The sequence below is a fragment of the Mustelus asterias genome, chromosome 22, assembly GCF_964213995.1.
Source record: "Mustelus asterias chromosome 22, sMusAst1.hap1.1, whole genome shotgun sequence".
Lineage (NCBI taxonomy): Eukaryota > Metazoa > Chordata > Chondrichthyes > Carcharhiniformes > Triakidae > Mustelus > Mustelus asterias.
Window position 1 is genome coordinate 64,208,307 of NC_135822.1, and position 17,310 is coordinate 64,225,616.

Consider the following 17,310-nt stretch of genomic DNA (forward strand, 5'->3'; position numbering starts at 1 on the left):
TGTCTTGCAGTCAGCTAGCTATTCATTCTCTTGTCCTGACTTTACAGGCTGACCTTCATTTATTCAGTGTGTGGTACCTTACCGAAGCCTACCCTTTCTCTCCTTCCTCTTTCAGCTTTATCTTTCAATTTGTCTTTCTGCTTAAATGTTTTCTTTGAATGTTCAGCAGTCATACATTACCTATTCAGCCAAGCTTACATGTGCTCCAATGAAATCCAAATAATCTCAGCTCATTTAGATTGAAATCTAACTCCAACAGGAGTTATAAACTTCAAATGCTCAAAAATGCTACCTCTCCAGAATTGAGTGAAGAGTAGCCCATTGCATTGAGGTTCTCCACACCTTTCCCTGAGGAGATTAGATGGGTGAAGTTCACCAAACAGTAGAATGCACAGGATCAGGAGAAAAGGCATGCCAGAAGGATAGATTGTATTTCTTCAGGAAGAGGTTAAGCCTTATGGAAGTGCAGGTTTTTTTAATTGTACATCCAGTAATACATATAATGGACCAACATTTACAGTAGTTAAAAAATACTTCCACCATATGCATCATAAAACTGGTTCAAAAAAAAAGTCCAGACATAGGATAAGTAACACATACCAATCAGACACTGCCTTACACTCCAGAAAATCTTGTCCAGAAATCTAAGCATTTTCAGCAATTTTCCAGCAGTGTTTTTATCTTCAGATGGTCCTGGTGAAGGAAGGGATTGTGCTTCTAACTTTCATCAAAACAGCAAAATATGAAGAACCACAGAAACCCCAACAAGAAATAAAAGCACATCACCGAGAGTGTTGACTTCTAGTACAGGGTTCACATTCTTGTTCCATTAACTAGCTTAAAAAGGTTCATGCAAAATATCCCTCAGGGATCAAGTCTCTGAATTTCAGCATGTTGCTGTTAACTAAACATGCCATAAACAATACCTTTTGTATTTTGGAAAATAAATCATGGACACAGGGTGCAAAACATCAGGATCACACATATTATTTCAGTTGAGCCTCTGGAGGAGCTAGGAACTCAAATGAAAATGATCGCACAGCATATTTCTCCCACATCACTGCCTTGAGCAGCAACAATAGCAGAGCTGCAAAAGGTGTGCAACACTCCGCAGTTTGCTCACTCCGAAGTTCACCATGGGCATTCTGTACCTTGCTTGCTGCAACAGAGCCAGAGAAAAAAAAGTCACAGGAAATCATTTGAAATAAAAGTGTCTGTGCACTCAGTGACTAACATCCATCTCAACATCATCCTGCTCAGAGAAAGCAGAAAAACTGATTGGCTGACACTCAAGAGTCCGCAGGTTCACCAGACAAGCCTTTTGTGTTGTGGAAAATTCTGGGACAGCAACCAACAGCACCTGTTGTCCATCTACACCTGAGAACAGAGAGTATTTTCCTCAATTACTCCACAAATCTGACAAAAAAAAATACATGCACAAGACTGAACTGCAGCCCAAAATAGTCAGCTGCTTCTGTTTCTTTTTATTGTTTCTTATTTACTTCCTTCTCTACCCCCAGCCAAAATATAAGAAAGGGATCAAACAAAAGGATAAACATTACGCCCCACTGATCAAAATAGAGGCTCCCTCCACACAGAAGCTCAAGATGAATGGCAGACAAGATGGAATCTCTAAGCAACATTATAACTGGTTGCACTTTCGTGATTTCATCTAATAATCATCACAGGATTCTGTACTCAACAATTTTCATGTGTTTCGGCATTCCTGTCACAGTTTTCTCAAATGGTAATCATTTTGAAAGTGAATACATCCATTGGATGCTCACAGCCTCAAGAACTTGAATGGCTCTGGCTGCTGAGCGGTTTGCTTCACATACTGCACAAGCAACATATGGTAGATGCTGAAGATCTGGAAATTTTAAAAAGCATGCCAAGAGGCAACAAAAAACAGCAAAAGAGGGAAGGAAATAAACACACAGAAGAGTAATTAAAGACCTGTGAAGTGCTGAGATGAAGAACTGTTTATATGGATGCAGTGATATCAGTAGGAGAACAAAGAATGCAAGACGTGAAAGCCAGAAGACCAATAGCTCAAGGCGATCGAAAGCAAAGAATGAAAAACTAGCAACAGAGAGCAAGCTCAAGTGGTCTGACAGTATATAAAATTGTAAGAATGCCTGGGATGGAGACCTCCCACAATAATGTTTCAACAGGATGATAGCCACCACAACCTGCTTACTCCTCACACTGCATACTCAGATGTCAGAATAGTCATCTTACAAAGGTGCCCTTGTTCAAAGTTCCATGCTGAAAGCAGTGGGTGGGCACAACCGTGCAAATCAAAAGTATGACCATGATCAATCCAAAAAAACTCCTTTAAAGTTTCATATTTCATTTTTTCCTAACTTCACACATCATTCCCCTTCCATTTCCCTGAAACATTAGTTCCAAATGAAACAACATTTCACCATCTCCAAACTGTTTACCAATTGCCCAATCACTTACTTGAGCATCATAAACTCAGTGCAAGTTTGTGAATGGACTTCCTCAACCTTGTGTTCTGGATTAGCCAATCAAAACAATAATGAAATCATAGAAACCCGACAGTACAGGAGGCCATTCGGTCCATCGAGTCTGAACCGACAACAATCCCACCCAGACCCCACCTCCGTAACCCCACATATTTACCCCACTAACCCCTCTAACCAACGCATCTCGGGACACTGAGGGGCAATTTGGCATGGCCAATCAATCTAACCCGCGCATCTTTGGACTGTGGGAGGAAACTGGAGCGCCGGAGGAAACCCACACAGACACAGGGAGAATGTGCAAACTCCACACAAACAATGTCGGGAATTCCAAGTCGGGAATTGAACCCAGGTCCCTGGAGCTGTCAGACAGCAGTGCCACCACGAATTTTGATAATTTGAATTTTAGTTTAATCATTGGTTAAGCTATTGCAGATTTGTTTCTAGATTTGTTTTGTGGACTGGCTGATTGAGTCACTAAATTCATTCCAATAAATGCTTACTGCACTCGTAAAGTCACTGTCAGCTCTGCAGATTGCTACCTCTCAGTGTCAGAATAAGCAGTTGGAGGCGACCACAATGGCTTAGTTTAGGATAGAGTGAATTGCTGATACTGTTCCTGTCTTTAAGTGTAAGCAATTGCAAGAAAAAAAAAATCATGTGATGAATTCTTGGCAGCTACCTCAATTTGTCTCAAGGGAAATTGTACGTGAAATACGTTTATTCAATAATTTCAATCATGCCACAGGTTTTCAAACAGAGCTGAAGAGAATAGGATTCAGAAACTTGGCGTTCAGCATGATGCTCGAATCAAAAGTCATTAAAACTTGTCAAACAGGAGACATCCCTGGCCTTGATGCTGACAGAAATGTATTAATTTTTGGCACCCAGGTGTCAAAATGTTGTGTTCCCAACTAATCCACACGGTACATACTCTCGAACATTGTAAGCATCAGCACACAGAACCAAAATGCTGCTTAAAATCATCTGTATTTCAGCAGTCCTTCCAACCCTCCCATAGATTGTCAACAAGATTCTTTCCATCTTCTGCCAAAACAGAAATCACTCTTCCACAGTTTGACAATGAACATGACTATTTCTCGTGCCAGATCTCGCAATAAAGCAGGTCCTCACCTTTCACAATTTTTGATTTGAATGATGGCGCATTACCACAGAAGTAAACATGCGGACACTCTTCAAAAATGAATGGATCATTCATGTAGAATGGGTAACACCCTAGAAATAAATAGAAAGCAAGTCAATTTCCTAACTGCAGCACTGTCAAGTCATCGGAACACCAAACAGTAAATATTACAAGGATAAGTTTAGGATATTATGTTCTGGGAAAGTGCAGGTCAGATCAACATCAAATACCAGCAAAGAGTAGATACTACCTATTTTTTAAAACTGCCTTTCAGCAGAACAGTGGAGTAGACATTTAATTTACAAAATTAAGCATTTGAATGGAATACTTATAAATACAGATAGAAAAGTGAGATAATTACCAAGGGTATCAGGCGCTGTGGGACTCATATGGCCAATTCGTAAAGTCCACTCTAAGATCTCAAGGTGATCTTCCATGCTGCTATAACAGAAAATGTCATTCACATTCTGTCCAGCTGTTCCCAGGAACCTAAAGACAAGGATTCCAAATTTAGGCCTTCATTGTTGGATTCCTGAAATATATCACTAGATTTCATTTGCTTCCGTTTCTAGAACAGAGATTTTAACTTTACATCCCATGAACAGGATACAAGAGCCATGTTTGGCAAAATCCTAACGATATTTAATCTCAAAACAACCCAAATTGTTACACAACCCATGTATCCATACCTAACTCCATCAATGTCTGCCTCATACGGGTTGGTGACTAGCTGCATTGTGGGATAGGTAATAGACTGCGGAAACATACAGCGGTGGAGTGGCTGTTGAGGTAACGTGTAATTCGTCGGGTCAAATTCTCCAGGCATACAATCAACAGGAACCGAAGCCTGCAGGGAGCCAAAAACAAAAAAGCATTTCTGCCTTCAAGTAATTGAATTAACCTGCACCCATCTCGGCAACAGTGATTCGTCAAGTTCAAACAAAGCACTAAAAGGTCCACTATCTCCCACCAAACACTTCTCTGCTGCTGTAAATGAAGCCAAGACAAACACGTACACACAGTTGCACCAGAATCTCGTCTAGCATTTTGATGGCATCCACACTGGCTGCTTGGGTCTTCTTTGTGAGGTACTTCGCCTAAAACACAAAATTCTGGGTTACCAAGTTATAATGCCAGCACGAGAAAGAAAATGTAAAAATATATTACAAGAGATATGAGGATTGAATCTGCCTGGCTCATGTCGGAAATAGAAGCAGGAGCAAACCATTTGGCCCTTAAATGCTCTTCTTCATACTAGTCAAGGCAATTAAACGATTCCAATGATTGACATCCAACCTAAATATGAAAGACAGTTGCTTGGCAGTATTGCTGAAAAAAAAATGCTGTCGAAATTTTTCACCATGCACTGATCAAAACTTTCCAAGAATGCCAAATCTCAAAGAGGAGAACAATGTATACTGCATGAGAACAGAATGCAGTTTAATCAACAAGTGGACTAATAGGTAGAGACATTACCACAAAGAATGCACGAGGGAATAATCATCCCTCAAGCAATTTAGTTTGCATAAGGGCGGCATAGGGGGTTAGCATTGCTGCCTCGGCGCCAGGGACCCGGGTTCGATTCCCGGCTTGGGTCACTGTCTGTGCGGAGTCTGCACGTTCTCCCCATGCTTGCACGGGTTTTCTCCGGGTGCTCCGGTTTCCTCCCACAGTCCAAAGGATCGCTGGTTAGGTAGATTAGAAACATAGAAAAACTACAGCACAAACAGGCCCTTCGGCCCCACAAGTTGTGCCGAACATATCCCTACCTTCTAGGCCTACCTATAACCCTCCATCCTATTAAGTCCCATGTACTCATCCAGGAGTCTCTTAAAAGACCCTATTGAGTTTGCCTCCACCACCACTGACGGCAGCCGATTCCACTCGCCCACCACCCTCTGTGTGAAAAACTTCCCCCTAACATTTCCCCTGTACCTACCCCCCAGCACCTTAAACCTGTGTCCTCTCGTAGCAGCCATTTCCACCCTGGGAAAAAACCTCAGAGTCCACCCGATCTATGCCTCTCAACATCTTATATACCTCTATTAGGTCTCCTCTCATCCTACGTCTCTCCAAGGAGAAAAGACCGAGCTCCCTCAGCCTATCCTCATAGGGCATGCCACTCAATCCAGGCAACATCCTTGTAAATCTCCTCTGCACCCTTTCAATCTTTTCCACATCCTTCCTGTGATGAGGCGACCAGAACTGAGCACAGTACTCCAAGTGGGGTCTGACGAGGGTCTTATATAGCTGCATCATTATCCCCGGACTCCTAAACTCAATCCCTCGATTGATAAAGGCCAACACACTATATGCCTTCTTAACCACCTCCTCCACCTGCGGGGCCAATTTTAGAGTCCTATGGACCCGGACCCCAAGGTCCTTCTGATCTTCTACAGTACTAAGAGTCTTTCCCTTTATATTGTACTCCTTCATCCCATTTGACCTGCCAAAGTGGACCACTACGCATTTATCTCGGTTGAAGTCCATCTGCCACTTCTCCGCCCAGTCTTGCATCCTATCTATGTCCCTCTGTAACTTCTGACATCCCTCCAGACTATCCACAACCCCATCAACCTTCGTGTCGTCGGCAAACTTACCAACCCATCCCTCCACTTCCTCATCCAGGTCATTTATGAAAATGACAAACAGCAAAGGTCCCAGAACAGATCCCTGGGGCACACCACTGGTGACCGACCTCCATTTAGAAAAAGACCCATTTGTACACACACACTGCCTCCTTTGGGCAAGCCAGTTCTGGATCCACAGGGCAGCAGCCCCTTGGATCCCATGCCCTCTCACTTTTTCTTGAAGCCTTGCATGGGGGACCTTATCGAACGCCTTGCTAAAATCCATATAAACCACATCTACCGCTTTCCCTTTGTCAATGTGTTTAGTCACATTTTCGAAGAACTCCACCAGGCTCGTAAGGCATGATCTGCCTTTGACAAAGCCATGCTGAGTATTCTTGAGCATACTAAACCTCTCTAAATCCTGTCCCTCAGGATCTTCTCCATCAGCTTACCAACCACTGAGGTTAGACTCACCGGTCGGTAATTACCTGGGCTATCCCTATTCCCCTTCTTGAAAATAGGAACCACATCTGCAATCCTCCGGCACCTCTCCCGTCTCCATCGACGCGCAAAGATCATCGCCAGAGGCTCTGCAATCTCTTCCCTCGCCTCCCATAGTAACCTGGGGTACATCCCATCCGGACCCGGCGACTTATCTATCTTGATGCCATTCAAAGATTCCAGCACAACCTCTTTCTTAAAGTCCACATACTCAATCCTTTCAGTCTACCGCAAGCCCACAGTACATCCACCCAGGTCCTTTTCCTCTGTGAAAACCGAGGCAAAATACTCATTGAGCACCTCTACCATTTCTACTGGTTCCGTACAGATTTTCCCGCCTTCACCTTTTATAGGCCCTATTCCTTCACGTCTCATCCTTTTACTTTTCACATATTTATAGAACGCCTTAGGGTTCTCCTTAATCCTACCTGCCAAGGCCTTCTCATGACCCCTTCTGGCTCTCCTAATTTCCTTCTTGGCCATGGATTGGCCATGCTAAATTCTCCCTCAGTAGACCCGAACAGGCGTTGGAGTGTGCCAGTTAGGGGATTTTCACAGTAACTTCATTGCAGTGTTAATGTGAGCCTCCTTGTGACATTAATAAAATAAACTTTAAATAAACTAATAGAAAAGGTGCAATGCATGAACCTGTTCAATCACATCACCTCGACCAATCGGCATCCTCCTCTCACACAGTATACATTATTATTCTCTTTGAGATTTGATATTCTTGCAATTCTGTCCTGATAAGTACAGGACAAAAAACTTATACAGGGTTTTTTTTTTCAGCAATACTCAAATAAAGAATCACAAAAAGGATTGATGAGTTTTATGGCCTTCTCTTGCTCCTGTTATGTCCTTATGTTAAACAGACATTAATTTTGAAATCTGAAGAAGAAATCAATCCAAATTGCCTCAGATGCTGGTCCCAGGACTTGAAGAATTAAAAGGACAAATTAAGTTTTATTTTTCCTCAATACGTTGAAATGTATTTTGATAGTATAATTCTTGTAGAAAATTACATGTGATATCAACCCTTCAAATTGTGAAGTGCCAAAGGCAATGCAAATTAATGCTTGAATTTTTGTTGAATATTGATAAAGTTCTATATAAAGTCTGCCTACTTCAGATCATTTGTGAATTTTAAGATCGGTGTTATTGATTTCCAGTTCGCAAGTCAAGAAATTTACACGATAATTAACGTTTTGTTCATTTGACAATATGGAGAACATTTGCTGAAAGTCTGGCTGTTTACCTTGATGAACGAATGTTTGTTCTGGGTATTTCGGCTGAGAAGATTTCCTGCTAAAATCACACGGGAAATTTTTGCAGCACTGCTCTGCTCACCCTCATCTCCCAATTGACCAGTGACCATGTCAACCAGAAGCTGCATGCCAAGAAGACTGTCAGCATTCTTTCCACCCAGGCCAAGACCAGAGGCTAATAAAACATACCTCCAAACAGGAAAACAATGCACAATTAATTCTCAGATTTCGTCAGAATTCTAACTACATATCAAGATTGTTAAGTAAACTAGAACTAATTTGTCAGGCAAATTGCTCAAAGTGTTTAAATTTGGAGGTGCAACATAAAGTACAGTCAAACAGAACCTTTTCACTCAAATTTGCGTAAGTTACCAGAACGCCAAAGTGACTATTATACATGAAATAACTGATGAGAGAAGAAGTGGAATTACCAAAGGAAAGTAAGGAATTAAGAGATATGTGAGATACAGTTGATGTAAAAGGCTATGACTGATTGGCCGTGGAAGAGGAGGAATCATAATAGGCTAGTAAGATTTTTAAACCATCAGACATCAAGGCACTGATAGAAATACCAGCAGTAAATTAAATGGCTTTTAAAACAGGCTTACGAGCTAACAAGACAGCAGTTTACACACATAGGAGATGTAGTAAGATATTTAAACAAGTGATTATGATTTTAAAACACATATGCTGATATTTTGAATGCAAGGTCAGGTATTCTAAGGTATATTGTACACTTTAGCCAAGGGCAATTTGCTGAGAAACATCATGGTAAAGGGCATTCTAAGCCTTGAAAATATACAAGTTTTATCACTAGAGTTTCAGATGGAGGGAACATTTAGAACACTTAATCATATTTCATGAATAGGACTTACACACTGTCCAGATAAGATGGATGCATGGCCAGACATGGAGTCATGTGGTCACCTAGTTTGACAGTGACCTATCAGGGAACTCATGGGAACACTAATTTGAATTTTGGGCTAGCATCTGATGCTACTCAGCAACACGGGAAGTGGGGTCAACCAAGACAGGAGTTAGCTTCCAAATTCTACAAACTAATAAAATGCCATTATGTCAGAAGGTAAGATGTGATTGTATTATTGTTGATTCATACATATTGAAAATCATTGATTTAAAGTTAATGAAAGGAGGGAGTAATTGATAAAGAAAACCTATAATTGATCTGTTTTGAATTGAATACGTCAGATTTCATCGGAGAGGTCTAGCTGCTCTTTCTCAAAGCTGCCCTGACCCTTTGATGATTTCTCCTAGCAGCCGCTGGTTTAAATAAAAGTTAGTCTTCAAACCGAGACACTGGCTTCGTGAGTCTTGTATTGTCTGAGGTTTCGGCAGTACCGGCCACCTCTGACACACCACCAATAGGCCGAATCATCTTTTCCACTTCTCCAAAACTTGCTTCAATTTCTTGTGCTGAATAAGCAGGACTAGGAAACTATAGAGACATTTAGGTTGTGCAGAATAACAAACTAATTAGCATCTGCTGAAATTAATCAATTCCTTTCTCAAAATTAGTGATGCAGAAGTGTTGCCCTCACCTATCAGTGTCGGATTCTGCCACTTGCCGTTGTGGTGCAAGGTCAGCAGTACAAAGCTCTTCTACTAAGAATTTTCCATCGCCCTGCTCAGCGCCAAGTAACGCAACAACTGCTCCTGATAAATAATACACAAGCAAATGTTAGATACAGGTCATCAGCTCTGTGACACCAAGTGTTTATGGCCAACTTCAGTGAGTCACAATAACTACCACAATGATTTCAAACAATTAAATGACAAATTAATTGCCAAGTGGTAGGATTAATACAGCACGACATAAGACTCAATTTAAAAAAAAGATTAAGGTAGTGTTTTAACAGTAGAAAATGGTGGAAATACTCAGCAGGTAATGTGTGGAGAGAAACGGTTAACATTTCAGGTTGACCATCTTTTGTGATACATCAAACAAAACAAAGATGGTCAAATTCAATCAGTACAAACAGAACACCCAAACCGTAATAACCACATTCAGAAAACAGAAACATACACCTGGTTACAAAGCTGTTACTACCATCATTCTACCAGCAAACTGAAGGGAATATTCACATGATACCTTCAACTCGGACCCATCTGCTCTTTGCAATCTATACAATCTCTTTGGGATTTTTTTCCCCTCAGACTTTCAAAAATAAACAAGTGGACTCCCAAAGCATGAAACTGAATTTAAAATGTTTACCCCTTTTGTTTGGTTGTAACTTCAAATGACTCCTATGGCCATCAAAACAGATAATTTTTCTCCAATTTTACATCAATGTCACTCTACTTTCAACATGCAATCAGCTTTTCCAAGGAAAAAGGTGCAAAAAGAAATCAAACACGTAACCCTGCACCCTTAGAAACTACACATTTTTGCCCGAGTAATGTCCAACTAGGAGAACACTGAACCCTGACTCGGTTTGATCAACAGGTGACGTTTCATTGTCAGAAGTCTCTTCCAGTTCTGTAACTGCCTTAATGAACAATCACCAAAATATTTGTAAACATAAACCTGCAAATTTCACTGTGCAACTGCTGTGAAAATATTAGTTTAACAACACCAGGTTAAAGTCCAACAGGCTTATTTGGTAGCAAAAGCCATAAGCTTTCGGAGCCTTAAGCTCCTTCTTCAGGTGAGTAGGAATTCTGTTCACAAACAGGGCATATAAAGACACAAACTCAATTTACAGAATAATGGTTGGAATGCGAATACGTACAGCTAATCAAGTCTTAAAGGTACAAACAATGTGAGTGGAGAGAGCACCAAGACAGGTCAAAGAGATGTGTATTGTCTCCAGGCAGGACAGCCAGTGAAATTCTGCAAGTCCAGGCAAGCTGTGGGGATTACAGATAGTGTGACTTTTGCTACCAAATAAACCTGTTGGACTTTAACCTGGTGTTGTTAAACTTCTTACTGTGTTTACCCCAGTCCAACGCCAGCATCTCCACATCGTGAAAATATTACACAGAGCAGGTTACACTATAATTTCTCAGGAAATTGAGAAATCATGTGAACCACAAATTTGGCCCGCATACCTGCCCAGAATTTATCATGGCACCTCGAAAAGGAAAAACCTTCATCGGAACAGACTTGCATCCAGACTTGGTGTTTCCAGTCATACCTGTAACAAATTTCTGGACATTAATCTCTCCCTCCAATTTGATTCGTTGCAACTCATCCTCCAGAATAAGCTCATCTAACTGGTCTGTGTATTTTGAACGTGCTGGTTGAGGTAACAGACTGTGCTAAAACAAAAAGACAGGATTTAGTATTTTTGGAGAAACAGTGAATCCTCCTAATTCAGTGTCACCGAGTATTAACATGCTACAATTAACACCAACAAGCTGGGCCCAGAGTGTCAAATGCTGCTCCCTTCAGTTTTCAATGCTAAGCCACATGAAAGCTGCCCAGTGTCAGAGAACATAAGAGGTCATACTTGAGCAGTTGAGTACAGGGTGTAAAATAATGAGCTGTCTACCTAATCTCTCAGCTCAAAAGGTGACAAGACATCAAATGAAGAAAAGGAGATAATGCAAAAAGAAAAACTTGACACTTTATTCTTGAAACTATGAAAAACCTCTTCATTCAACTGATCAAGTCAAATCTAAATTTGCGAGTCAGTAATAACTACAGATCAGCGATCTATGCAGTCGAAAGCTTTTAAGTTTTTGGGTGTCCAGATCACCAATAACCTGTCCTGGTCTCCCCCATGCCGACACTATAGTTAAGAAAGCTCACCAACGCCTCTACTTTCTCAGACTAAGGAAATTTGGCATCTCACCAACTTTTACAGATGCACCATAGAAAGCATTCCTTCTGGTTGTATCACAGCTTGGTATGGCTTCTGATCTGCCCAAGACCACAAGAAACTACAAAGGGTCATGAATGTTGCCCAATCCATCACACAAGCCAGCCTCCCATCCATTGACTCTGTCTGCACTTCCCGCTGCCTCAGCAAAGCAGCCAGCATAATTAAGAACCCCACGCACCCCAGACATCCTCTCTTCCACCTTCTTCCGTCGGGAAAAAGATACAAAAGTCTGAGGTCATGTGCCAACTGACTCAAGAACAGCTTCTTCCCTGCTGCCATCAGACTTTTGACTGGACCTACCTCACACTAAGTTGATCTTTCCCTACACCCTAGCTATGACTGTAACACTGCATTCTGCACTTTCTCCTTTCCTTCTCTATGAACGGTATGCTTTGTCTGTATAACATGCAAGAAACAATACTTCTCACCATACACCAACATGTGACAATAATAAATCAAATCAAAATCAAACCAAAATGAAATCTCAACTAAATTAACAGGATAAAGTTCCTAGCAGTCTATATATCTGTGATTATGACAGCGCACAAATTCCACTTGCTGACCAACCAAAACGAATATTAAGCAAGGTTCAGACACACGATCAAGGAGATTATACAGTAATCCTCCATAAGTTGAGTGTTGTTTGTGCCCCAAAGACATGCCCTTACCTCCTCACTGATTTCTCTCAGAATGGATGGTTTCAATTCCATGTGTTTGAAGAGGGTCCCAACCACACAACATTTTTCCCCCAACTGCAACTCACACAGCTTCCTCACTGCTACATCTGCTCCTGTAAAACATAACACAGAAAGATCAATGCTGGCAAATTGACAAGTCTGCTTTTGGAAGATTTAGTTTTAGATTACATGACTGTACCTTAAGGTTTCACATTTTGTTGCACTGCTCACAAGATATGAAACAATGAGGACAGCATTCTTGCCACAGCTAATAATAAAAGCTGTTTTGAAAAATGATAATTTTAAACCAATTGTCAAAATCAGCAGCAGATTCAATCACTATATATATATATATATATAAATAACTTCACTATGGATCCAGGCAACAGTGGCAGCGACAGGTTCAAACAATGGGCAAGCCAATAGATGCAGCAGATTCTCTCATTACATAGCTGTCTTCCATGCAGTTAACCCGGGTTCAATTCCCGGCCATCGCACTGATAATATATTAGGGTGGCATGGTAGCACAGTGGTTAGCACTGCTGCCTCTCAGCACCAGGAACCCGGGTTCGATTTCTGGCTTGGGTCACTGTCTGTGTGGAGTTTGCATGTTCTCCCCGTGTTTGCATGGGTTTCCTCCGGATGCTCCGGTTTCCTCCGACAGTTCGAAAGATGTGCCTGTTAGGTGCATTGGCCATGCTAAATTCTCCATATCATGGGAACTAGCATGGAGTTACGGGGATAGAGCCTGGCTGGGATTGTGGCCAGTGCAGACGTGATGAGCCGAAGGGCCTCCTTCTGCACTGTAGGGATTCTATGATCAGTGCATAAATGTTATGGAGTATGCAAGTTATAGTATATAATATGGTGACAATGTATCTCACTGGTTAAGAAAATGACAGTGACAGGTTAAAACAGTGGACAAATCTACAGACACATATTTTGTGTGTGCAGATATTGTATATTAGGCATTGTACATTACTGATTCAGGAAAACAAACAGCGACAGGTTCAAACAATGAACAAATCTACAGACAGATTTGATATATTAAATCAGTGTGCACATTACATGTTATCATACATAGTCACACACATTATATATTATGATGTGGAGATGCCGGCGTTGGACTGGGCTGGGCACAGTGGCAGTGGTTAGCACTGTTGCTTCACAGCACCAGGGACTCGGATTCAATTCCCGGCTTGTGTCACTGTCTTTGTGGAGTCTGCACGTTCTCCCCGTGTCCGTGTGGTTTCCTCTGGGTGCTCCGGTTTCCTCCCACATTCTGAAAGACATGCTGGTTCGGTACAATGATCCGAACAGGCGACGGACTGTGGCAGCTAGGGGAATTTCACAGTACCTTCATTGCTGTGTTAATGTAAACCTTACTTGTGACTAATAAATAAACTTTAACTTTACTTTTGTAAGAAATCTCACAACACCAAGTTAAAGCCCAACAGGTTTATTTGGAATCACAAGCTTTCGGATCACTGCTTCTTCATGACTCACCGCAACATTCCAAAAGCTCGTGATTCCAAATAAACCTGTTGGACTTTAACCTGGTGTTGTGAGACTTCTTATTATACAATATGTTAACGTGATTCATGAAAACATCCAGCAACAGGTTAAAACAGTGGACAAAGCTACATACAGATTCTATATATCAGTGTGTTAATATTAACATAGACACACACGTTATATATTATATTAATGAGATTCAAAATAACATCCAGCAACAGCAGGTTAGAACAATGGACACATCTACACAAAGATTTAACATATTATACCAGTGTGTCTATATTATGTATTGTCACATATAGACACACAATTGTAATAAAAGTGATTGAGGAAAACATCCAGCAACAATAGGTTAAACAATGGACAAATCCACACAAAGTTTTAATATACCAATGTGCATATGTTAAATGTTGTCATATATGGAAACCCTATTGTAATAAAAGTGATTGAGGAAAACATCCAGCAACAATAGGTTAAAACAATGGACAAATGTACACACATTATATATGTAATATATTATACTAGCGTGTATATTTTGCACACGCACCATATGTATATTATACCAGCGTGCATCTTTTGCACACGCACCATATGTATATTATACCAGCGTGTATCTTTTGCACACACACCATATGTATATTATACCAGCGTGTATATTTTGCACACGCATCATATGTATATTATACCAGCGTGTATATTTTGCACACGCATCATATGTATATTATACCCGCATGTATATTTTGCACACATTATATATCATTAATGTGACAGAGGAAAACAAGCAGCAACAACAGGTTCAAACAATGGACAAGTCCATGATGTCAGGCACTGCCCTACCCTCCACTCTTCGCCTCCCCTCCCCTCACCCTCTTGCCTCCCCTCACCCTCTTGCCTCCCCTCACCTCACCCTCTTGCCTCCCCTCCCCTCACCCTCTTGCCTCCCCTCCCCTCACCCTCTTGCCTCCCCTCCCCTCACGCCTCCCCTCCCCTCACCCTCTTGCCTCCCTGCTCCTGTCCCTCGGGCACTCACCCCACTTCTTCCGGGCTCTCTCCTCCAGCACCGGTCGCATCTGCAGGAGGCGGGCGGCGTAGATGTGCGCGTACTGGCGTTGGAAGCTGCGCTCCCCCAGCTTGAAGCGGCCCGAGCGGTTGCTGTACGAGGCGGTGGGCACCCGCTGGAAGGTCGGGCCCGGCTGCTCTGGGAGCGGCGCCGACAGCAGAGTCGGCTCCTTCTGGGCCGCCTGCTCAGAAAACATGGCTGCAGGGGAAGGAAAACCAGAGTGGGTTTTCTTTGTTTTTGTGCGAATTGCCTCTCGGGCGCTGACCAATTAATTTTTTTTTGGCCGCTCTCTCCTCAGACTCACTCGGACGCTTTTCCGTTGGGAGATTCCCGCCAAAGCGGCGTGCGCGGCCGCACGTGACAAACCGCCAAAGAGATGGGGGCGGGGTTGGGGCCGCGGTCGCCATCTTTATGCGGGGCACAACAAAGCCGAGATCCGCCATGTTTCTGCGGGGCAAGTGCACCCAGCAGACAGAATCATGTGGAATGCTCTCTGGAGGGAGCAATTCTCTTTCCTGCAACTTAATTCTCCCACCTTCTGGTTTGCACTTAAAAACCAGAACATTGCGGATGCTGGAAGAGTTATACGCACTCGAAACATTAACTCCTCTCTTTCTGCAGATATTTGATTTGATTTATTATTGTCACGTGTTGGCATACAGTGAAAAATATTGTTTATTGCGTGCTCTACGGACAAAGCGTACCGTTCATAGCGTATATAGGGGAGAAGGCAAGGAGAATATAGTGTTACGGTCAAAGCTCAGGTGGAGAGAAAGATCACTTAATATACTGCCAAACCTGAGTTGACCCAGCTTTTTCTGTTTTTTTGTTATTTGTGTTTTGCACTGTTCTCTGAAAAGGAAGAACGTGCAGGGTTGCGGGGAGAAGGCAGGTGTCGGACACTGCGTGAGTTGCAGACCATCTGCGCCACAACAGCTCTGTGATGCTGCCAGGAACCCTGCACATTCTTCTTCTTCAGATAAAATGCTAATTCCCATAAGAATGCTTCCATTGAACCTGCCTCCACCATGTTCCGAGGGAGTGAATTCCACATCACTGCATGAATTTTTTTCTCATATCTTTATCATGTCTTTTACCAATTACTCTAAATCTGTGCTTTCTGACTCTGGTACATCGCGTCTTGAAATCAGAAAAAAAACCATGATCGTGAAAGTTGCTGGATTGTCAAAGTAAAGTTTATTTATTAGCCACAAGTAAGTCTTACATTAACACTGCAATGGACTTACTGTGAAATTCCCCTAGTTATCACTGGTTCACGGGCTCCGAAGATTGCCCCTTCTGCGGCCTTGTGGAGTCCGTGGACCATGTCTATGTTTTGTGTCTTAGGTCGCACTCCCTTTTTGTTTTCCTCAAAAACCTTTTATTGATGTTCTGTTTGCACTTCAGTCCCACGCTCCTGATCTACGGACAGCTGGTGCGGAGAGGGGCGGGTCGGGATGGCGACCTCCTCGTGAACCTGCTCCTAGGCCTGGCGAAACGTGCCATTTACAGGTCCAGGCAGTGGGCGATCGAGGGGGCCGTCCATCCTGACTGTCTGCCCCTCTACCGCGGCTACATTCGCGGCCAGGTGTCCCTGGAGAGGGAGCGTGCGGTGTCCACGGGCACGGTTGACACCTTCCGCGCCGTTGGGCACCGCAAGGGTTGGGGTGCGTTATCGACCCTAATAATCACATTCTGATTTGATGTTTTTAAGTTTCCTTTGTACTTTGATTTTTGTTCGGGCTCTTCCCCCTCCTTTTGGGGAGCTGCCCCTTTTACTTTGTCCTGATTTCATTTGAGTTTGTTTATTTGGTTTGACCTTAAAAGAGGCCACACTCTGGCGCCTGTTCAGGTCAATGTACCTAACATTAAGAGGTGATTAAAACTATGCTTTTGAGTAAATTCAGAACAATTATACTGCAGAAATGGTTTCATGATGCAAGAAAACAAGAACAATGTAAAACTTGCCAACTACAGTCTAGTACAAATTACAGTACATTACTGTACAGGTGCTGCACTTTACTTGAGAGCAGAGATAGAGGGAGTGAGTAAGGTTGCTGTAGATGTTGATGTGGATGAAAAGAAGTGTTATTGTCTGGAAATCAGAGATGCATGTGTTAAAGGAATATCTGCGATTATGGGTCATTTTAATCTGCATATAAATTGGGAGAATCAAATTAATCACAGTACAAGAGAGGAGAAATTTCTGGAGTGCATATGGGATGGTTTTCTTGAGCAATA

General features: G+C 42.3%; 1 protein-coding gene across 2 annotated transcripts; it reads right to left on the reverse strand.

Annotated features, from left to right (window-relative positions):
- Window positions 1-459: 459 nt before the first annotated feature.
- pold2 (polymerase (DNA directed), delta 2, regulatory subunit) lies at window positions 460-15,412 on the reverse strand. 2 transcript variants are annotated; one of them, XM_078239481.1, is made up of 10 exons: window positions 15,040-15,412; window positions 12,486-12,607; window positions 11,128-11,251; window positions 9,532-9,646; window positions 7,963-8,161; window positions 4,650-4,730; window positions 4,323-4,480; window positions 3,995-4,122; window positions 3,624-3,725; window positions 460-1,377 (listed from the first exon to the last, which is right to left on the reverse strand). In XM_078239481.1, exons 1-10 carry the CDS (start codon window positions 15,263-15,265, stop codon window positions 1,223-1,225), a joined length of 1,410 nt encoding a protein of 469 aa, XP_078095607.1. In that variant the 5' UTR covers window positions 15,266-15,412; the 3' UTR covers window positions 460-1,222. The 2 variants fall into 2 exon arrangements, with proteins under 2 accessions (XP_078095607.1, XP_078095608.1); XM_078239482.1 differs by having other exon boundaries at window positions 466-1,377; window positions 3,624-3,683.
- Between the last annotated feature and the right edge of the window lie 1,898 nt (window positions 15,413-17,310).